Raw genomic sequence first — 22,990 nt, forward strand, 5'->3', positions numbered from 1 at the left:
CTTGCCAGGACTGGAAAAAAACTCAGAAGAGAACCTGGGGGGCGGAAACCTCAACATTGAAGAGAAGCTCCCCCTTCACGTTGGCCACCTCATGTTGTGCATGAGAAACCTGCTTGATCCTCTACACCGATCTTTGCCAACCGGGTGCCTCCAGGTTGGACTACAACTCCCAAAAGCCAGCGCATGTGGGGTTTCGTAGCCCAAAACGTTGGGAGGGTGACTGGCTGGCAAATACTGCTCCACACTATCTAGTGAAAGAATGACACGAGAAGTGAAGTACTGCACTCCTGCATCTTTTAATAGTGTAGAACGGAGGAGGGGCGATAGAGTTCTGGACTTACATCCCTGAACTTGGCTATACCTGATAGGAGTTGGAGTCAGTCCAACAAAATATGGAGGGACACAGGTTCTTCTTTCCCAGTTGTAGGTGTGCAGATTGGTGCTTTTGTCTCCCCCACCTACCACCACCCCGGCACAACAACTACACCTTCCAAAATTCCAGTTTTCACAAAGCTGTGAAAGGTACAGGAACCTTCGTCTCCTTTGTCATCCTATGGGGGTGCCTGAGGCACCAAGCCTGGCCAGCATGACCACTGCTAGGGATTCATAGTTCAACAAGAGCTGAAGAACTGTGAGAAAGCCGCCCCTCAACTGCCTCAAAAGATCACCCCTTGGGTTCTCCATCCACAGATTTGATTCTCAGTGGGCGCCTCCAGACCTCCATTTTATTCTGCATCCATCACGTCAGTACTGGGGTGGTCATACACAATCATCATTTCAACACCATTTGCACTTGCAAATGTTCTGGGGCACTTTCTCACACTTTTTCATTTCCAGCCAATGCATATCCTGTTGAAACAGGACGCAGGTGGCGCTGTGGTCTAAACAACTGAGCCTCTTGGGCTTGCCGATCAGAAGGTTGGCAGTTCAAATTCCTGCGATGGGGTGAACTCCCGTTGCTCTGTCCCAGCTCCTGCCAACCTAGCAGTTCAAAAACACACCAGTGCGAGTAGATAAATAGGTACCGCTGTGGCGGGAAGGTAGACGGCATTTCCGTGCGCTCTGGTTTCCGTCATAGCGTCCCATGGCGTCAGAACTGTTTAGTCATGTTGGCCACATGACCCAGAAAGCTTTCTGTGGACAAACGCCGGCTCCCTCAGCCTGAAAGCGAGATGAGCGCTGCAACCCCATACAGTGGTACCTCGGGTTAAGAACTTAATTTGTTCTGGAGGTCCGTTCTTAACCTGAGGTACCACTTTAGCTAACTGGGCCTCCCGCTGCCGCCGCGGGATTTCTGTTCTCATCCTGAGGTAAAGTTTTTAACCTGAGGTACTATTTCTGGGTTACCAGAGACTGTAACCTGAAGCGTCTGTAACCCAAGGTAGCACTGTAGCCATCTTTGACTAGGCTTAACCATCCAGGGTCCTTTACCTTTATCCTGCTGAAATCCTGCAATTTTTCATACAGCAATAATGTGGTAGCATTGGGGAACCATGGCAGAACAAGGGCCAGTGCAGTGTGGGTGGTCAAGGTGCTGATCTAAGACCTGGGAGAGCAGGGTTCAAATCCCCACTTAGCCATGATGCTTGCAGCATGACTCACTCTCCACCTGACCTACCTCACAGGATAAAATGTGGAGAGCTATGTACACGCTATGTATGACACAGATGGCGCTGTGGGTTCAACCACAGGGCCTAGGACTTGCCAATCAGAAGGTCAGTGGTTTGAATCCCCGCAATGGGGTGAGCTCCCGTTGCTCGGTCCCTGCTCCTGCCAACCTAACAGTTTGAAAGCACGAAGTGCAAGTAGATAAATAGGTACCACTGTGACGGGAAGGTAAACGGTGTTTCCGTGCGCTGCTCTGGTTCGCCAGAAGTGGCTTAGTCATGCTGGCCACATGACCTGGAAGTTGTATGCCGGCTCCCTTGGCCAGTAAAGCGAGATGAGCACCACAACCCCAGAATCGGCCACGACTGGACCTAATGATCAGGGGTCCTTTTACCTTTTACCTATGTACACCACCCCAAGCTCCTTGGAGGAAAAGCTGTGGTATAACTGTAAAAATAAATGAAGTAAATAAACGCAAAGCAGAATAAATTCATCATTAATGCACTATTGTGGGGAAGATCCTGTAGCTCAGTGGCAGACCATCTGCATTGTACGCCGAAGGTCGCAGGTTCAATCCCAGGCCTCTCCAGGAAGGGCTGAGAGAGATGCCACTCTCTGCAATCTTGTTGTTTTTTTAAAAGATATTTATTAAAGTTTTTAAAGTATAATAAAAAAGAAAAAGAAACAAAATACAAAACACAACATAAAAACAGTTAAAAAACAAATAATTTTCCGTAACATATCTTCCATACGCTTATTTCCCCGGACCTCCTCCTTCTTTGTATTCCACTTCAATTTGTTAGTTCAGCAAATCCTTACCATTAAGCTTTTACCCATTTGTTAACCTTTTTTCATGTCTCCTAAAGCATTACAGCTGGAAACCACTTAGTTTCTATCCAACATCCTTCTAACATTCATTAATTTTACAATATTTCTTTAAATAGTCTTTAAATTTCTTCCAGTCTTCTTTCACCAACTCTTCTCCCTGGTCTCGGATTCTGCCAGTCATCTCTGCCAATTCCACGCTCTCTGCAATCTTGGATGGCTGCCGCCTTCTGGTGCAGACCATACTGAGCCGAGATGGGCCACTGGTTTGACTCAATACAAGGCAGCTTCCCATGTTCCTGTGCCTAGACCAGGGTTTCCCAAACTTGGGTCCCCAGCTGTTTTTGGACTACAATTCCCATCATCTCTGCTAGCTCAGGATGGTGGGAGTTGTAGTCCAAAACCAGCTGGAGACCCACGTTTGGGAAACCCTGGTCTAGAACATGTTGCAGAATACAGCCACAATAAAACAAAAATTAAATTAAAAAGCCAGCCCCTCTGTCACAAAGTGGTTACTCTGTAAATCACAAGCAAGGCAACTCTCCAGCGCCTGCTGCTTTATCTCATTGACTAAGGAAGGCTGCCACCTGTTGGCATTATCTTTTGGTGAGCTCTAAAGCAATGGGGAAAAGAAAGCGTAAAGTGTGTTTGTGTTGCACGACCTTTGGGCTGTTTCTGTAACCTCTGCTGCAGAGGTTTTAAAATCCAATGCCCTTTTAAAATGTATTGGGGGGTTGTTCTTGTATTTATTATATATTTGGTGTTTTTTATATGGTGATTTTATGTTGTGAACTGCCCTGAGACCTGCGGGTACAGGGCGGTATACAAATTTAATAAATAATACACAATAATAATTTCATTGTTACAGAATTGAAATCTTTAAGACAGGTGTGCTGTACCATTGGCCTTTGATGTTGCTGAACTCCTCCTCCCATCATCCCTGACCATTGGCTATGCTTGCTGGCAACTGATGGGCATTGTCTTGGCACAATCTCAGAGGACCAAAGATTCCCCCCACACCTCTTCATTCACAAAAGATACAGTGGTGCCCCGCAAGACGAATGCCTCGCAAGACGGAAGACCCGCTAGACGAAAGGGTTTTCCGTTTTGGAGGTGCTTCGCAAAACGAAATTCCTATGGGCTTGCTTCGCAAGACGAAAATGTCTTGCGAGTTCCTGCGGGGTTCCCCCCCCCCTTTTACCCCAGCCGCTAAGCCGCTTAACAGCTGATCCGCTAAGCCGCTTAACAGCTGATCCGCTAAGCCGCTTAACAGCTGATCCGCTAAGCCGCTTAACAGCTGATCCGCTAAGCCGCTTATCAGCTGATCCGCTAAGCCGCTTATCAGCTGATCCGCTAAGCCGCTTATCAGCTGATCTGCTAAGCCGCTTATCAGCTGATCCGCTAAGCCGCTTATCAGCTGATCCGCTAAGCCGCTTATCAGCTGATCCGCTAAGCCGCTTATCAGCTGATCCGCTAAGCCGCTTAACAGCTGATCCGCTAAGCCGCTTAACAGCTGATCCGCTAAGCCGCTTAACAGCTGATCCGCTAAGTCGCTTATCAGCTGATCCCCTAAGCCGCTTAACAGCTGATCCGCTAAGCCCGCAAATAGCGCTAATCTGCTAAGCCTCTAATAGCGCTAATCCGCTAATGGGCAAGATGAAAAAACCGCAAGACGAAGAGACTCGCGGAACGGATTCTTTCTTGCGAGGCACCACTGTATTCCTGCATTGCAGGGGGTTGGACTAGATGATCCCCAGGGTCCATTTCCAACTCTACAATTCTATGGTTTTAAGCAGGACCTGCGTATGAGTTGTCTTTGCACTATTGTGACGAGGCTTCCATAGGAGAGCATCTGGACGAGTTGCAACCTCCTGAAAGTCAGTCTCTTCTGCCAACCTGCCCTTAAGGGCACCACCTCAAGGACCCGTCCTGGAACGCGGAACATACATGCTGGTGAGACAGGACCAAACCGGAAGATCTCTCCCACGTCATTCCAAGGGCATTTTTGACCAACAGGAAGCCAATACCCCAGGGGTGAACCCAGTGGCCTGGTATGTGCTTGTGACTTGCTTCAGGTGGTGTTGGGTAGCTGACATGCAGCCAGACAGGGAGGACCAGCCCCACAAGATCTTAGTAGGGACAACTGGGGAACGCTGCCGTTTGCCATCACAAGGACACATATTTTGCAGAGCAGGTGGTGCCAGTCACTGGATTCACCAGAATCCTTGGATTTCAGCAAACCCCTTTCAAAAAGTTGTTTGGTGGCGATTCCCCCCCCCCCATGTGAACCTGCAGCTCTCCAGATGCTATTCAACTCTTAACTTCTATCAACCCCAGCCTATATGGCCAATACTCAGAGATAATGGGAGACAGCGTGTTCCTCATCCATCGTCTGAAGTGAAAGGACAAGGACATAGTCAAACAGCTTAGATAGCTCCACAGACCTGTAACTATGATCCATGTTAGCTAACTGGCCACCATGTACGGAGGTAGAGGCTGATTGGAGGGGATGTGGATAGCTCTTCGGCCCAGGGCCTCAAGCTCAAAAGGGGGCCTCCAATTTAGACACCTGTTAATCTTTTGGCATTTGTTAAATTTCACAACTTGTATTTATGTGCACCAAATTGCAATGCAATCTCTCATCTTGGAACTGCAAATTTAAGAAAAGATTAAACCTGGCCTCTGGATACAAAGGTGTTGGAACCGCTAAGTTACAGCCCTTTCCCAACTTTTACCACGCCAAAGTCACTTCTGTAAACACAGGAAGTGGAATGAAAAATTCTTTAGGGAAGTAAAACTCTGCTTGGCGTGGAATTTTTTTACTACACTTGGACGAAGGATGCACACCCAACATCAATAGACACATACATATTTGGAATTCCCTTTCTAAACAAATAACCCTGCTGTACTTTGCTTAGTGCAAGACCAAGTTTTACAGAAAGGAGATAAGTTTGTTTGGATGCAATTCAAAACCCAAGATTTGTGTGGTTTGCAGGCATGACTGACCTGTGAAACCTTCTGCAGATCATGAACACAAATAAGCTGAATGCAGCCTTCCTAGAGAAACTGGAAATGAAAAATGTCCACAGACTGGATCGCTTGCAGCAAAGGATGGCATTCCAGATGAGCATAAAGGTCTGAGCTGTACTAACTTATCCCTGACTGAGAGTAAAACAAACAAGGTAACCTAACTCTTCTGCTCCTGCTGATATGAAAATGACAGAAAGCTCCAGGGAACAGCAACTCTTCCACATTCCTTTAGAACAGAAGTGGGCAAAATGCGAATTGGGATCTACTAAGTAGGTATCTAGGTGGTTTGCAGCAGATAACCAGAGGCCTTTCTCCAGGTGTCTAACTTGAGCAGTTACTAGGGAGCAGACCTTGTCAGTGGTAGCCCAGCCAGAGGCTCACCTGGTGGCCTGCGCTATGTTATTTCAGGGCAAATGATAAGGAGAACATCTTGTTCTCTCCCAGGCTTTTAATCACAATCTAGGGGTGCTTTACTTCTGCACCAAGTTCCCATTGGGTGCAGTTTATGCTAGCTTTAAGTGTTTCAGTTATTTTAGCTGTGTTCTGGGTTGGTTGTTGCTGTAATCTATTTAAGAACACAACAGCCAAACTAGATCTGATCATGGTTCCATGTTGTCCAGCATACTCTCCAAGTAGTCAATCAGGTGGCTGTAGAGAGACCACAAGCAGGACTTGAGTGTGACAGCAACTCTCCCCACTTGTGATTTCAAGCAACTGACATTCAGAGGCACACACAGTGTGTGTTACGGAAAAGGAGCAATGCAGCAGCGAGCTGCAGCTGGCTGGAAAGCCAAACAGGATGTTGATGTTTGGGACTGTACCATGGGAACAAAGGGACAGTCTATTCACTGTACTGAGCACCGGATGTTAGCTCAGGGTGTCATCTGACCTGTACTGGAAGTACAGGGGTGGAGTCTCTCTCTCTGCTTTTAGTGTTTGGAGAGTGCAGACGTGTTTCTCTGTACTGCTGCAAAGACAGAAATAAAGGCATGTAAATACATTTCTGTCTGTCTCTTTCCCCTCCCTGGGGGAGGCAGGGAGGAGGGAAGAGTGGTGTGTTCTTCTCACGCTTGAGAAGGATTGCCGATAGTGACCTCGCCTGTATCCTGCCGGGAGACGCAGACGGGGAGGTCAACAAGGAGCTCAAGCCGGGTGCCTGGAGAGTGGCCAGTTCCTCTGACAAGGCTTGAGGATCCAACAGTGTGTCAGGTACAACACAGCCATCATAGCTAGTAGTTCCTGACAGTTTTAGCCATGAATTTTTCCAATCCTCTTTTTTTTAAAGCCATCCAAGTTGGCAGCCATTGCTGCCTCTAAACTGCTACATCACAACACAGATCCTCTTTTTGGTCATAGCTCCACATGCTTCAGAAGAAGGTGGATCGCAAGGAAGAGAAGCAACACAGTGTGAAAATGAGAATTTATTTGCTTTGGATATCCAGCAGCAGCAGCAGCAGCTCTTAACGGTTGGACTTGGCCACACGCTCCAACTCGTCCTTCTTCTTGATGGCATAAGAGTTGGAGGAACCCTAGAAATGGGAGGCAACCGTGAGACACAGACATACACACACAGCAGCATGATCCCAAGCTCAGCCTGAAGCAATCTGCTCAAATAACGTCTTCCCAATAGGTGGCAATTCCAGTCACATACACCTTCACACAGTCACCCCTCCAATGAACAGCTGAAGGAGCTGCTACAGAATAGCTGCAGCAACTGGCATATACACATAATGGATACCATTTCAGCTATTGGTTTCAATCCTACAACACCGTAAGCTTTTTGGGCCAAATACCAGGCTGCGTGTCAAGCAATCATTTTACAACAGAGATTATGTTGCCTGAGAATGCTGTTAACAGCTAGACCTAGAGCAACTGTGGGCTGTTGTGACAATGTCTCAGTTTCAGGAACTGTCCCTACTGCTGCACAAGGTGTCTCTTAGGCAGCCTACGACTAAAATCTTCAAGGCGTGCTGCACTTGTATATTTTGCAGTTTAGGACAACTGTCGCCACAAACCAATTCACTCTTAGGGTTATAATGAGAGCCCCATTTACCATCCCTGTATCTGGCTTTGAAAACCCTGCTGCTGATTTCCAAGTGACAATTTACTTATTCCTACACTGCCTTTCAGGGAAACGCTGCTCTTGCATAAAACTTAAAAACATAAAACACAAGAACACAACACTACTAGAAAATATGTTTTCAAAATTAAGAAGGAGCAGGAGTTTAAAAGCTTCCAAAACAGGAAATTAATTAACCACACACTAGAATAACAACAGTAAAAAAAGCTTAGAATGTGCCACTGCCAGGATGCTACTTAAACACCACTGAAGGAACTTGCTATTAGTTGATTCTCACCTTAGCTGCATTGATCAGCTCATCTGCTAGGCACTCAGCTATGGTCTTTATGTTGCGGAAGGCAGCTTCACGAGCCCCAGTGCAGAGCAACCAGATAGCCTGCAGTGGGGAGACAGAGATTACATTGGCATGCAGAGTCAGCTGAGAAAATGCTCTTCCTTAATCACAGAACTGTAGAGTTGGAAGGGACCCTGAGGATCATCCAGTCCAACGCCCTGCAATGCAGGGATCTCGACTAAAGCACCCCAACGGATGGCCATTCAACCTCTGCTTGAAAAACACCACCACCTGCCAAGGGAGTTCATTCCACGGTCAAACAACTCTTACAGGACAATCCCGTACCTGATTGACACGACGCAAAGGTGACACATCAACAGCTTGTCTCCTCACTGTGCCAGCTCGGCCAATACGGGTAGAGTCTTCACGAGGGCCACTGTTGATGATGGCATTCACCAGGACTTGAAGGGGGTTCTGTAAAAAAGATACAAGCAGGTTAAGGCTGCAACTACAGTCTACTCCACGAAGTAACATACAACTTCTAACAACAGCCAATGTCATGACTTATACAAGACACATCTCTTCAGACTCACTTTCCCCTTCTGTATAATGGACACAGCCCACACAAGTGAAGATTAGCAAAAAATATTCTAGGTTCATATACCAGAAATGACTTACAGGAAGTTAATGACAAGGTCTCCCATCTTCCTAGACAATAAAATTGGTCTATGAACTATTCTACAGTTACCACTGGTACAATCCCTCCAATGAGAGACAGAACTCCTCCAAACTAAAAACAAACAAACAAAAAAACAAGGCTGGAGAACAAAGGTAATATATACTCAAGGAACTGAGAAGAATCCTGTAAGCCCATCCACAAAACCTGCAAATTTCATCCCAAGTGAACGGGAGACCTGCCCAAATGTTAATTCACATAAATGTTCTTAGTATATAAGAGTATTACTAAGAATACAGGAAACACAAGATGCACAGCAAATCAGGATAGCCCAGTAAATACAAACCTATGCAATTCTGTACTTCTGGGGAGCTGAATTTTCACCCTACCATATCCAGAAAGCTTGGTAGTGGAAACCTTCGTCTAATACTACAATTAAAACACTTGTGAAAATGCTAACTGCTTAACACCTGCTAAAAACCTACCAAAAACCAGGTAGGTCTACGGCAGTTCTGGAAACCTTGCAAGAATGGAGATTGATTTTAGGAACAAATCACTTATTTGTATTAGAAAATCCACAATTTCACTTATAAGTACAAGTGGATGCAAGTCAGAACCAATTTGATTTGATAGTTTTTAATTTGTCAAGTGGGAAAATAAGATTGCAACATATCTATTTAGCAATCCGTGTCTCTCGCTGGACCTTAGGGAATGGATTAAAACCTTTACCTCAACAAATAGCCAAACATATTCTGAGAAACACACTACTTTGCATTGCACTGAAAATAATGGGAAGCATGTAATGGGCCACATCAGTCAACACAATTAGTGTCTGATGGGTTGGAAGGAAACTTAGATTTTTCTATTGCTTGCCTTCTGAATGAGCACATACTGGGCTATTCTTCCCAAAACGCACTACTAGTGAGTAGAAAGAACATCCACTTACTCTTTAGATGACTAAAACACATTTCTTAGTCAACTAAAGTTTTCTAAAACTATACCTAAATTTTGCTTCAATGTGCATAGCTAGGCCTCGTCACACCAGCTATTTCTTTCTGGTGGGCGTTTATCCATCTCCTCTCCCTCTAGCCTCCAGGATCAAAACCCCATCTCACAATATGTCAGCTTCCACAGACAGCTTTTCTGCTCCGTGTCTAACTCACCTCTCCTGTGAGCAGATGGATGATCTCGAAGGCATGCTTGATGATGCGCACAGTCATGAGCTTCTTGCCATTGTTGCGTCCATGCATCATCATCGAGTTAGTGAGGCGCTCAACGATAGGACACTGGGCTTTCCGGAAGCGCTTGGCAGCATAGCGCCCAGCACTGTGTGGCAAATACTTGGCATATTTCTCCTTCACTGCAATGTAATCCTAAAGAAGCATAAGGAAAAAGTATTAGGAAACAAGCAGGGGTGCAAGCTCATACTCCGCCAGAAGACAACACTGTCCTAGAGCTCTGCCCAGTTTGTTTACAACCTCATTCCATACCTGCAAGGAGATGTCACTGATCTGCACATCATCTGTACTCCATTTCCCAAACAGCTTGATATCAGGGGTCTCTGCCACAGCAGGGGCTGTCTCCCAGTCAGTCATTCTACAGGTGAAATAAATAGCTATTAGGTCCTGAATTGGCCCAATCTACCCTTCAATGAAGGGACCCGGGTGGCGCTGTGGGTAAAACCTCAGTGCCTAGGACTTGCCGATCGTATGGTCGGCAGTTCGGGTCCCCGCGGCGGGGTGAGCTCCCGTCGTTCAGTCCCAGTTCCTGCCCACCTAGCAGTTCGAAAGCACCCTTAAGTGCAAGTAGATAAATAGGTACCGCTTTATAGCGGGAAGGTAAACGGCGTTTCCGTGTGCTGCGCTGGTGCTGGCTCGCCAGAGCAGCTTCGTCACACTGGCCACGTGACCCGGAAGTGTCTCCGGACAGCGCTGGCCCTAGATGGGTGCACAACCCTAGAGTCAGACACGATTGGCCTGTACGGGCAGGGGCACCTTTACCTTTCAATGGCTTTGGTAGAATATGCAAACTGAACCTGTACTGGCTTCCATACAAAAGTAATTTTTTTTGCTAGCAGGGTCAAGTACCTTTATGCACATGAAAGTTATGAGCTGTCACCCTTTACTGATACACAGGACATCAATGTGAAGACACAGAACAAGCTTCAAGACTTTTGCACAGGTTTGAGTAGGTATCAATTATGTGAGCTACATCCTGCCTTCAACATTTGTATGATCTTTCATTCAAATCTGGGTTACCTTGCTCACTATTAGATCCACCACTCAAGCAATTTCCAAAATAAAGAAATACATACATCAAAATTGGCCAACATGGTGCCCATCATATGTTTATCAACTTCAGCTCCCATCATTTCTGGGGCTGATGGGAGCTGCAGTGAAACAATTTACAGAGGCCATCATCTTAGCTACCTGTAATGTTGCTGTATTCTTGTCTAGAAAGTTAGGACCCTGTTTTACACCCTCATTTTGAATGTGAAGATCTGGCGCCCCAAACCCTTGGGTTAATGCAACTGAGACAACACAGGCTGACTTGTGCGACAAATAAAAGAAATGAAATGCTATCTTTGCTAAAAGTGTCAAAAGTGTATGACTGCAGGCTTGGTCCCTTCCTTCCTTCTTTCTTAAGCAAAGGTGGGGAGCAGATCTGCAAAATCGGGCCTACTTTCCCTTTTGTGGTGAAGAGAGGGATCTTGAAGTATAAAATTGGTGGGACTAAATACGACTTGCTAGTCTGGCTGAAGCATACCGCACAATTTTATGGTTGGAAGGGATCCCAAGGGTCATCTAGTCCAACCCACAGCAACCCTGGAATCAGCTAAGGAAGGCCAGGTGGGGAGAAAGACAAGCTCGCTCGCCCTCCCTTCTTAAAACGACTATTGCTGAAATAAAACTCATCACATTCCCTCCCCCCCCAGGAGCCGAGGGAGGGAAGCGCAACTGGTCCTCCGTCTCCCTCCTTCACGTGGCCAGCTCGGCAGTCAGGCGGGATCTGAAGCGAGGCCTCAGTGGCTTCACAGTGGCTTCACCGCCGCCCTTCCTCGGTTTCTCTGCGCCTCCCTCCTCCCGCTCCACGTGCCCTTTCCTGGCCCCCCCAGAGGCCTTTTTCTGGCCTTCGCGCCGGTTGATAGCCTTCCCCCCTCACTGCCCCCCAATAAGACTCCGGTTTCCACCCTTTTTTCCTCCTCCGTAGAAACTCACATGGAGGCGCTTCGCTCTCCTCCCCGCGTCCCGCTCGCTCGCAGAGGCAGAAAAGGGCCACGCGCGGGGTTACCCAGAGTCTTATGCACGGGCTACCGGCTTCCGGCGCGCCATACGCATGCGCGGCTACGTTCTCAAACTCTCTCGGTGAACCAAGTTCTCGCATGGTTTGTTCCGCGCACGCGCGCCTGTGACCACCCTCTACTTCCGATTCAAAATGGCAGCTTGGATGCCGAAGAAGCGGTTGTTGAGGGAATTTACCTTGTTTTTCTTATATTTTGCCCTCAGACCACCCCGTCTTTCGACGTTTTGTCACGCTTCCAATGTTCGGTTGTGCGGTTTGTTTGTTGTTTGGCACCTCTGAATATAGGTAGAGATTCTACAAGTTAACCTTTTTTTTCGTCTCTCCGGCGGGGCTTCCGGTGCGTCTTATCGCGTTGTTTCGTGAGAGGGCGCATGCGTACTGTTAATTTTAACCGAAGCGCAGCTTATCCCTGTGGCAGTCGGCGAAGGCCGGATTTCGAAGTCTCTCCGAGACAAGCACATGGCGGGCGGCGGGGAGCCCTCTAAGAAAGCAGTAGGCACTTGCAGTGGGGCGGCTGTTTGGTGTCTCAGAGTTCTGGCAAACTTGGGCCTCCAGCGGCTTTTGGACTACAACTCCCATCATCCCTAGTTAGCAGGACCAGTGGTCAGGGATGCTGGGAATTGTAGTCCAAAAACAGCTGGAGAGCCAAGTTTGGGAAACGCTGCACTTGAGCCATGGCATGCTCGGTGACCATGCTTTGACAGTGTGTGTGTATGTCTATGTACACACACACACCCCGCCCTATACCCAGAGGTCTCAGGGCAGTTCACAGAACAAAATCAAAATATGAAACCACAAAATATATAATCAAAATAAAAGCAACCCAATAAACCCCCAGTATTAATTTCAGACCAGCTGAAACTGTTCCATTTATTATGCTGCCCAGATGTGTCACTGGAATGTATTCATCTCTCTCCTCCCCTTGGTGCTACCCCTACATACGTACACCCATCTGAATAAAGGCTTACTTCTGAGCTGTTGGGGAAATGTGTCCTTCTCCCCATATTTGGGTTGTGCCCAGTCTGGTATGCCCTACAATGGCCAGACTGTCTCATTGCATTTGCCCAACCACCCCTGATGGACACTGCCATCCTGCTGCCTGGCACAAATGCATGTGAAACCTACTGTTACTTCCTATCAGCCACTACTACCGTTCCAGGTAGTTGCATACTTGACATCTGTCCCCACCAACACATCTCTGACTTAACAGATTCGGTTTCTGTCTTTTGCTGTATTCATAGTGAATAGATTACCGTAAACTGTTCCTCTCACAAGAGGACTCCTTTCCCTTGGAGGAATCCTACTGTAGACCAGTGTTAAAAGAAAATCAACCTGATCTATCGAAGAGGCCCATGGCAAAGTGTCCATTTGTGCTCACTTGCAAAACAGGGCCCCTCCTCTCACTAGTAGAAGAAGAAGAAGAAGAAGAAGAGTTTGGATTTGATATCCCGCCTTTCACTCCCATTAAGGAGTCTCAAAGCGGCTCACATTCTCCTTTCCCTTCCTCCCCCACAACAAACACTCTGTGAGGTGAGTGGGGCTGAGAGACTTCAGAGAAGGGTGACTGCCCCAAGGTCACCCAGCAGCTGCAGGTGGAGGAGCGGAGACGCGAACCCGGTTCCCCAGATTACAAGACTACCGCTCTTAACCACTACACCACACTGGCTCTCCCAGTACACTCAGATCTTTGTCTCTTCCTGCTTCCTACCTGATACCAATACCTAAGTAAAGTACTTGGTGGGAGTGGAGGTGAGATTTTTTTCCTGAAGAAGAGAATTCAAAGACTCCATTTACACAAGATGCTCCAGCATTGCCCGTATATTTAATATTTAACACATAAAGTTTATTAGTGACAGATTTGGATTTACTGATTCGATTCTCAAATAGAAAAGTACTTATTCTTGTCATTCATGAAATCATGCTCCCCTCTAAAAGCCTGGGATTGCATTTTCTATATATGTATATATAATGATTGAGCTTTAAAATGCTGTATTATTAGATTCTCTATTGTGTGACTGCAGCCAGGCATATATTTCCCCTCATCCCCAGTTGGGAGGAAATTATACTGGGCCTTTCTAGCATGTTCAGCTCTTTATTTGTATGATCTCTCCATGCATTTGCTCTGCTCCTTAGCTGTAGACCAAGTCAAGAACCTCATTCATGTTAGTGCGTGGAAGCATGCGGCGCTGCCGCAGCCGTTTAATACTGCCATCCACATGGTAGCCCGTCTGCTTGTCGTGAATGCAGTTGCGCAGGTAACGCCGGGTGGCTTTGAGCTGATCAATGTTCTCCCCTGTTTCTATTATAGAGCGATCTAACTGTGCCGTGGACTACAAAGAGAGACAAAGGCAGAAAAAGACAAGTAAGCAGGTAGTCCGGAGTCAGGGAAGATTCCCCCACCCATCAGCTTCCCATCCAAAAGATGGGTTTGCATTGTACAGATAGTTCAATTTAGCAGTGTTGCCTCCAGTCCTAGACTCACTTACCTGGGCAGTAAGTTCCATTGAACTCAGTAGGATTTTCTTGTGAGTAGACATTTATAGTGGAAATAGCCCAATTCCGATACATGCAGCACAGGCAGGGAGCCCTTTTTAGTCTAAGGACTGCATGCCAGTGGGAGATGGGCCCAGCAGCAAAAATGGGTGGGAGCAATGGTTTCAACAGTAGACTACATTCCAGAAATTCAGGAGCCTATACAGTGGCGCCTCGGTTTACAAACTTAATCCATTCCGGAAGTCTGTTCTTAAACCAAAACTGTTCTTAAACCAAGGCACGCTTTCCCTAATGAGGCCTCCCGCCGCCATGCCCTTCCACTGTTCTGATTCCATTCTTAGACTGAGGTAAAGTTCTCAAACCAAGACACTATTTCCGGTTTTGCGGAGTTTGTAAATCAAATTGTTCTTAAACCGGACTGTTCTTAAACTGAGGTACCACTGTACAAACATGCCCATCCAGGCAAACAAGAGGCAATTGTCCATCTCTAACCTGTACCACTTTACCTGCATAAGGTTCCAGCTTTAGGAAGAGAGTCAACTAATTTTTGCAAGCATCAGCAATCAGCTCGTCATCAGTGCTTCCACTTCCCTTTGTCAGCAGTGGTTTTAGTTCAAGCCACACGGGCAGAGGAAAACAGGTCACCCGACATCATTGTCAGATAACTGACAGGTGGGCAAACCCGTCTATCAGCCAAAGTTGGCCTGTAGAAGATGTGGCGGGGGGGGCAGGGAATAAGGATGTGACCCACCAGCCAGATCCAGTTCTCCACCCCAGTTATATTGCCGTCAAAGGCCTGCTCATTGTCCCTACTGGCATCCTACCTGGTTGAGGATTGCAGCTTCAGGCAGCTGTGTTCCTACATGTCTTTGGTACACCTGCACCACTGGCCGTGTCAGCTTCTCCCGTGTCTCCAGGTACTTGCTACTTTCAGGACCCTGTGGATACAAAAATGGTTGAGAATCAAAGGAGGATTCGCGGGGGTGGAGAGGGAAAGGGGAGGACAAGTCTTCCCCAGTTAATCTCCAAGCAGGCAGAGCTGGAGGGAACCGCAATGTGAAGACCCACAGCACTGGCGCTTCCCAGCTCTTACTGCTCACCAAGGCCATGCCCCGGGTAACACGCATCTCATGCTGGAAACGCTGGCAGCGATGCAGGGTGCTGCGAGTTCCTGCCAGAGTAATGTCAAGCCGTTCCTACCAAAGAGAAAACAATGAAGGAGATGTTGAGCTAGATTACTTGGAAACACGAGTGTGCTGTTGGTGTGAAAAGGTGAGAAAGCGTGGGCAGGCATGCAAAGAGTAGGAGCAATTAGAAAAGGGGACAAATTTCCAACTATTAAGTTTCACCTACTTGAGAACACAACAAACTCCTCACACCTTACACCAAGGCTGGCAAACCTTTTTGGCCTAAGGGCTGTACAGTGGTGCCCCGCAAGACGGAAAACTCGCTAGATGAAAGAGTTTTCCGTTTTGGAGGTGCTTCGCTAATCCTTCAATGGGCTTGCTTCGCAAGACGAAAAAAACCGCTAGACGAAGAGAATCACAGAACGGATTCTTTTCGTCTTGCGAGGCACCACTGTATTCACTCTTCATCAACACACAGGGGGCGCGTGGCAGTGGTGGGGGTGACAACCTCACACTCTTGCTCATACACACAACACACAGAGACACATGCAAGCCAGCTGAAGGGGGTGGGGGTTATCACTCATCCCTATTCATTAAATGGTTGATCTAATGACTGGAAAAGGGGTGAATTAATATTATTATGCCGCTAAACATTACAGAATACCAAAGTGGTGTACAAGAGCAATGCAAATTCAGCAGACCTCTAAAGAGAAACTGCGACAATGCTTTTAAGTCAACTCGATGTGTGTGAGAGGGAGAGATTCGGACTGGGACTGCGGTAGAGGTGAAAGCCCACCTGCTTCTCCCATGCCAGTCCTGACGCATCTCGGGGGTCCCTAGACCTGCTATTTATGTTTTTCAAAAGATACAGCATGCAAGGTCTAATAACATGGATCATTATCACATCTACTTGGGCCCTGAGCTACTGGCTACCACCACACCACTGCTGTGCAAGAAGTTTGTGTGTGTGTGTGTGCTCGCACGCAGTGGCCAAATATCTGCGTTGCAAAGGCATGTTTAATTGAGAAGGCGGGAACAGCTTTGTTGACTTTCACAGATGCATTCACTGAGGCTGAGACTTAGAGTTAAAAAGCAGGGTTTCACGCCAATATGTGGTTCTGTATGCACATGCAAGAATAATTTCATGTGTAACACAGCCAATTTATCTGCATGTTGGGTCTCCCTTTACCTTATGACAGAGAGTCTCATCCCTCTTGCCCTGCAGGCTGTTTTCAATGGTGGTGTGGGCCGTATTGCGGGTGTCTTGCGCTTCATTGATGGCCTTTTGCATCTGTTGGAGCACATCCTTGGTAAGAGATGTGAGGCGCCGGGCATCCTCAAGAGCTGCCGCACACTCTGGAAAGGAAATTGGAATGCTTCTAAAATCTGGCTTGTTGGTTCCATTAAAATGGTGCATGATAACCCAGCTCCAGTCACCTCCCTTTGCCGGTGGGTGATTCTCTGACACTGCCCCTGAAATAATCTCCTATTTTAAGGAAAGTTTCCAGTTCAGTTCTGTGTTTTTGTCTTGGAGCTATAAAGTACCAAAGTTAAGCCTATGTAAATCTTTGTTGTTGTTGTTTAGTCGTTTAGTTGTGTCCGACTCTTCGTGACCCCATGGACCAGAGCACGCCAGGCACTCCTGTCTTCCACTGTCTCCTGCAGCTTGGTCAAACTCATGCTGGTAGCTTTGAGAACACTGTCCAACCATCTCGTCCTCTGTTGTCCCCTTCTCCTTGTGCCCTCCATCTTTCTCAGCATCCGGGTCTTTTCCAGGGAGTCTTCTCTTCTCATGAGGTGGCCAAAGTATTGGAGCCTCAGCTTCAGGATCTGTCCTTCCAGTGAGCACTCAGGGCTGATTTCCTTCAGAATGGAGAGGTTTGATCTTCTTGCAATCCATGGGACTGTCAAGAGTCTCCTCCAGCACCAGAATTCAAAAGCATCAATTCTTCGGCCATCAGCCTTCTTTATGGTCCAGCTCTCACTTCCATACATCACTACTGGGGAAACCATAGCTTTAACTATACGGACCTTGGTTGGCATGCAAATCTAGGCCAACCCATTATATTTGAGGGGCCAGAGACAAGCACTGCCCCTCATTTTCATGTAGCCCACCCAACGAATGAATGGCAGGTACAGTAATATGAATTGTAAATAATTTTCCTTATGGAAGCTGGGGAGGGATTTTCCCCTTACCTGGTGTGAAGGCTGCAATGGGGTTAGGGATGGGTGTCTCGTTACGCTCCACCCAGGGGGATGAGGGACGGCTCAGCCCAAGCCAGGAATCACGCCCAGCCCCTAGGAGAACCATGCGGAAAGGTTGTGGCACCAGGTCCAGAACGCGGCCCCGTTCATTGCACAGCATGTTCAGAGTTTGCCGACATGTGCCCAGTGCCTGCAACAAGTCGTTGGGTGGAAGAAACCATGATAAGAAACTAGCTTCCATCCATGCCCTTCCAACCCCAAATCTGAGCCACGCCATTTAGGTGCAGCGGAGGGAGAAAGCTCACACCGCCAGCAGCGACTACAATTCAACTCCTTCCCTCTCCGAATTGCCTCCTGCGGTGACAATTCCATCCAGTTATGATGTTGAATTACTGTGTTAGGGGTCACAGCCACACCGTATATTTAAAGCACATGGCTTCCCCCAAAGAATGCTGGGAACTGTAGTTTAATCTCACAGCACTACCAATCCCAGCACACGTAATGAAGCTACCTCACCTCCTGAGATCATAGGATTCCGCCTCTGCGCTGTATAAGCAGTACGTGTATTGCTGCTTTAAAAATTGTTTTATAAGAAAAGCAAGAAGTCCCCCAAAGCAGAATACAAAATATAGCAATATAACAAAAAAGTGAGGCGATCCTAAGCTTACATATTTGTCAAGGGTGTCAACTAAGACCAAATAAACAAAAGTGTCTCCGGATGTTTTGAAAACGTTCTAAACTTTTTGTTTATCTAAAAAACAGTAAGAATTATTTTAAAAAGAAAAAAAATGTCTTTCATTTCCTTTGTCTTCCCTTTAGAGGGGATAATTACAAGTGCAAAGCCCTTCTGTGTATGCAGGGGGTGTTATTGGGTTGCTGTTTTTATTTTGATTATATATATATTTGGTTTTTTATGTTGATCTTTTCTGTGAAGCGCCCTGAGGCCTCCGGGTATAGGGCGGTATATAAATTCAAAAAATAATAATATATATTATTATTACTGTATTTATTATTATTATTATTATTATTATTATTATTATTATTATTATTATTATTATTATATTAACACGCTGGTGTCCACCTGGTCTGCCTCCCTTGCCTGTACAGGTTGTGGAGGCTTGTCCCTGCCTTCATTCCCTGCCTTGTTTCCTACCTTCATATGATCTTCTGACATTGCCATCATCCCTTCCAGCTTGGCTTTCTGTTTCAGAAACTCATCCTTCTCCCATTTCATCAGTGCATCTACCTTGTCAGGTACCTACATACCAGGGAGAGGAACAAAGGTTGGGTGGGTGAACGGTTGCAAACCAGATTGCATAGCACATGGACACATCGTGATTTGCGGTATATCGCCATATTGAATATTATGAAACCGTTACCACGATCTGGACGTCAACTCGATTTTTGGCAATGTATAAATACCTTGCCCAGCCCGTGTGTGTGTGTGTTGCCTGCTTTGCAGCATGTTCTGTAACAGAGAAGCACCATATGCTTTGGGTGGGGGCACAAGGTGAATCAGAGAGCCCCGCAAGGTGTTTAACTTTGGCTCAGGTATTCAATAAATACCGTGCAAACTTGCAGTTTGAGATCTAGTGCTTGGGAACATGCAGGGCATGTAAAAAGGACGTAAAAACGTAAGACGTAAGAACGTAAAAAGGACCTGCCGGATCAGGCTGGTAGGCCATTTAGCCAGGCATCCTGTTCTCTCAGCGGCCAACTAGATGCCTCTAGGAAACGAACAAGGAGGACCAGGGCACAACAGAAACTGGCATGCATAAGCATATTGCCTCCGACAGTGGAGGGAGAACATGGCCATCAGGACGAGTAGCCACTGATAGCCTTGGGTTTTTCGTAAGTGGAAGAAGAAGAAGAGGAGGAGGAGGAGGAGTTTGGATTTGATATCCCACTTTATCACTACCCGAAGGAGTCTCCAAGTGGCTAACATTCTCCTTTCCCTTCCTCCCCCACAACAAACACTCTGTGAGGTGAGTGGGGCTGAGAGACTTCAGAGAAGTGTGACTAGCCCAAGGTCACCCAGCAGCTGCATGTGGAGGAGCAGGGAATCGAACCCGGTTCCCCAGATTACGAGTCTACCGCTCTTAACCACTACACCACACTGGCACACTGGATGGGTTCACTGCAGGGTTGAGATGCAGGTCTCACCTTCTCTACTTCTGGTCGGTGCTCCCGAATGGCCTGGCTCTGTTTGTTGGTAACGAGGCCCTGGCGGATTTGATCCAGCGTGGAGTCCAGCTGCAATCTCCAACGCAGCAGCATCTTGAACTGGTCGTTGATCTCCAGGAGAGCCTGCCGCAGACGGCTCACCACCAGCCGCGTCTCTCTGACGTACTGGGCCACATACTCGTTGTTCTTGAGGGTGGCGTAGTCTCGGCAGCAGGGCAAGGCCATCTTGCACACCCAAGGAGGGGGTTTGATTTTGCTCCTCCACAGGGTCACCCCTGGCCCCTCTGGTGGCTTGCTTGTCACCTCTCCAGTTGGATGGACATCGACCTTGAATTTCCAAGAGTCGATCTTGGTCTTTTTCTCATACGGCGTTTCCTCAGGCTGGCCTGGGGCTCGGAGCGGACACCAGAGGTCGAGGGCATCCTTCGCGCAGCGCTGCGTCAGCTTGGAGGTTTCGTGAACGGTGGCATGGGTGTCCCTGTGCCATTTTTCAGCACCTACCAGGCCTGTGACCAAGTGGGCAGGGGGGCCCATGGCTGCGGCAGAGGGGCTGTTGCTGCTGCCAAGGAAGAGGAGCAAAAATCACTCTGCAATCCTGCTGCAACTTCGTGGGACAGGATGCTGCTGCGGTTCGAGAATAAACTACCAAGTGGTGGGGCCAAAGTTGGACGGGACCTGGAGGGGGACTGTGAAAAATGCCATTGTGTTCTGTATTGAGAGGGAGAGGAAATGGATCTACAGTGTTACCTTGGGTTACATACGCTTCAGGTTACAGATGCCGCTAACCCAGAAATAGTGCTTCAGGTTAAGAACTTTGCTTCAGGATGAGAACAAAAATTGTGCTCCGGTGGCATGACGGCAGCAGGAAGCCCCATTAGCTAAAGTGGTGCTTCAGGTTAAGAACAGTTTCAGGTTAAGAACGGACCTCCGGAACGAATTAAGTACTTAACCCGAGGTACCACTGTATTCACCTGTTAAAATGCATTTAGGGATGGGAGAGAAAGCTTACTCAGTTCTCTTTTAATGGTGTACCTGTCAGTGTGCACTTTTGGAAACAGTATGCAAACCTGAACATAGCTATCCTTCAAGATTCACAACTACTACGAATTTTGCATTAGTCAAATCTTGCGCGTTCCATTAAACTGGTCCAAGGTGCTTTAAGCATCTGCCCCTGCCTGTCATGTGCTCCACACATTCAAATGATAAGCAATGGTATTGTTTGAGTCCTCATTGCTATTAGCCTTGATCTTTCATAAGAACATAAGAAGAGTCTGCTGGGTCAGGCCAGTCCGGCATCTTGTTCTCATAGTGACCATCCAAATGCCTGTGGGGAAACCTCTAAGCAGGATTTGAGCAAAAGAGCCCTCTTCCCTCTTGTGCTTTCCATCAACTGGTATTCAGAAGCATTCCTGCCTCTGACCTGGCCATCTCTTGGGCTCTCGCCACCTGCTCAGAGCAGATTCATTGAAATTAACGTACCTGAGTTAATAATATCCATTCATTTCAATGGGCCTCCCACAGGCAGGGCAAACACCTCTGGCCTCCAAGCTCCTAGTCCAGGCATAGGCAAACACAACCCTCCAGATGTTTTGGGACTACAACACCCATCATCCCTAGCTAACAGGACCAGTGGTCAGGGATGATGGGAATTGTAGTCCCCAAACATCTGGAGGGCCAAGTTTGCCTATGCCTGTCCTAGTCCGACACTTTTACCACTACAAAATCCCACAATATTCCAGAGCTTGCAACACACACTGCAGATTTATCACACAACAATATACAGTAAACTAGTTTTGTGGATTTTGATGGATCAGACCAGGCATAGGCAAACTCCAGCCTTCCAGATGTTTGGGACTACAATTCCCATTATCCCTAGCTAACAGGACCAGTGGTCAGGGATGATGGTAATTGTAGTCCCAAACTTCTGGAGGGCTGGAGTTTGCCTATGCCTGGATCAGACTCAAAATCTAACCAGTTCACCCTTGTGTCCCAAAACTGCCTCTTTCCCTGCTGGGGGAAGCCCAGTCTTACCTGTAGCCTGCAAATACTGAATAAGGGGGTATTAATGAGGACAATTCCCAGTGTCGCGAGTGTGAATACCCCACATTTCCCTAGGAAACGGAGCAATAGGAAAGGCTGCACCTCGTGGCCTGGCCTGGGTCCACGGTGGGGAATGATGGAGGTGGGAAGAGGGGAATCAAGTTAGCTGGGCCTGCTTGAGCTATCTTTACCTGGGTCCAATAAGGCTGAGATCTCTAGGGCAATGTTAAGGGCACAGGCCTCGGGTCCAGCCTTCCGGGAGGGCATGGGAGGCCTGTGTCTCTTGCCTCACCCAAGTGGACGGTGAAGTCCTCCAAACAGGCTCTTCTCTGGCACAGGCCAAGCCGTCCCTGTCGCTTCAGCGGTGTTGGTTGCCATGGCAGCAGGTGCTCGCCTCACAATGCCGCTGCCTTGCCAGAGATGCCTCACATAAGCGGAGGCAGCAGAAGCCCTTGAGAACGAGCAACAGCTCATCTTCCTAGGTATTCAGAGAAATCTGAGCCGTCAAGAGCAGGAGGGTTTGCACCGCGATGTAAGCAGCAGAGACTCGTAATCTCAAGGTCTGGGTGCTGCTTTTACTGCATTCCCTATTTGGTTTCTGGCATCTGGTTTCTTCCCTCCAAGCAGCTCAAGGTGGCAAATATGGTTTAAAACACAACAGCAACAAACCCAAAAGCTTGCCTGTAGCATGCAGGGGAACCTAGCAAGTCTAGTACAGTGGTACCTTGGGTTAAGAATTTAATTCATTCTGGAGGTCCGTTCCTTACCTGAAACTGTTCTTAACCTGAGGTACCACTTTAGCTAATGGAGCCTCCCTCTGCCGCCGCACGATTTCTGTTCTTACCCTGAAGCAAAGTTCTTAACCCGAGGTACTATTTCTGGGTTAGCGGAGTCTGTAACCTGAAGCGTCTGTAACCTGAAGTGTCTGTAACCTGAGGTACCACTGTATATCGTATGTCGAAGCTTTTGCAGACTAGAGACTACTTTATCACGTGTGTGAAGTGTTATCCTGAGTTGTAGGTAGATAGGCAGTTGGGAGATTATGAAGTGTGCAGTCAACAGAAAAATGAAACGCAGTAAGTATACCTGGTGATAAATATTGCTTCAGGCCACCCCAATATCCAAGCGGGGTGAGATTCCAGGAG

At 47.5% G+C, this 22,990-nt stretch overlaps 2 protein-coding genes across 4 annotated transcripts; both read right to left on the minus strand.

Annotated features, from left to right (window-relative positions):
• Window positions 1-6,866: 6,866 nt before the first annotated feature.
• Window positions 6,867-11,867, minus strand: RPS5 (ribosomal protein S5). The gene is made up of 6 exons (XM_083493536.1): window positions 11,712-11,867; window positions 9,984-10,089; window positions 9,657-9,866; window positions 8,163-8,291; window positions 7,821-7,919; window positions 6,867-6,992 (listed from the first exon to the last, which is right to left on the minus strand). The coding sequence occupies exons 2-6, from the start codon at window positions 10,086-10,088 to the stop codon at window positions 6,924-6,926; spliced, it is 612 nt and encodes a 203-aa protein (XP_083349662.1). The 5' UTR covers window position 10,089; window positions 11,712-11,867; the 3' UTR covers window positions 6,867-6,923.
• Window positions 11,868-13,868: 2,001 nt separating this feature from the next.
• TEKTL1 (tektin like 1) lies at window positions 13,869-22,326 on the minus strand. Of its 3 annotated transcripts, none has more exons than XM_083492849.1 (8): window positions 22,037-22,326; window positions 19,785-20,361; window positions 18,775-18,879; window positions 17,613-17,811; window positions 16,606-16,772; window positions 15,390-15,485; window positions 15,114-15,227; window positions 13,869-14,126 (listed from the first exon to the last, which is right to left on the minus strand). In XM_083492849.1, exons 2-8 carry the CDS (start codon window positions 20,337-20,339, stop codon window positions 13,926-13,928), a joined length of 1,437 nt encoding a protein of 478 aa, XP_083348975.1. In that variant the 5' UTR covers window positions 20,340-20,361; window positions 22,037-22,326; the 3' UTR covers window positions 13,869-13,925. The 3 variants fall into 3 exon arrangements, with proteins under 3 accessions (XP_083348975.1, XP_083348974.1, XP_083348976.1); XM_083492848.1 differs by having other exon boundaries at window positions 19,785-20,364; window positions 22,037-22,241; XM_083492850.1 differs by having other exon boundaries at window positions 19,785-20,513; window positions 22,037-22,202.
• Between the last annotated feature and the right edge of the window lie 664 nt (window positions 22,327-22,990).

The sequence above is a fragment of the Podarcis liolepis genome (assembly GCF_965112155.1).
Source record: "Podarcis liolepis genome assembly, chromosome: 2".
NCBI lineage: Eukaryota > Metazoa > Chordata > Lepidosauria > Squamata > Lacertidae > Podarcis > Podarcis liolepis.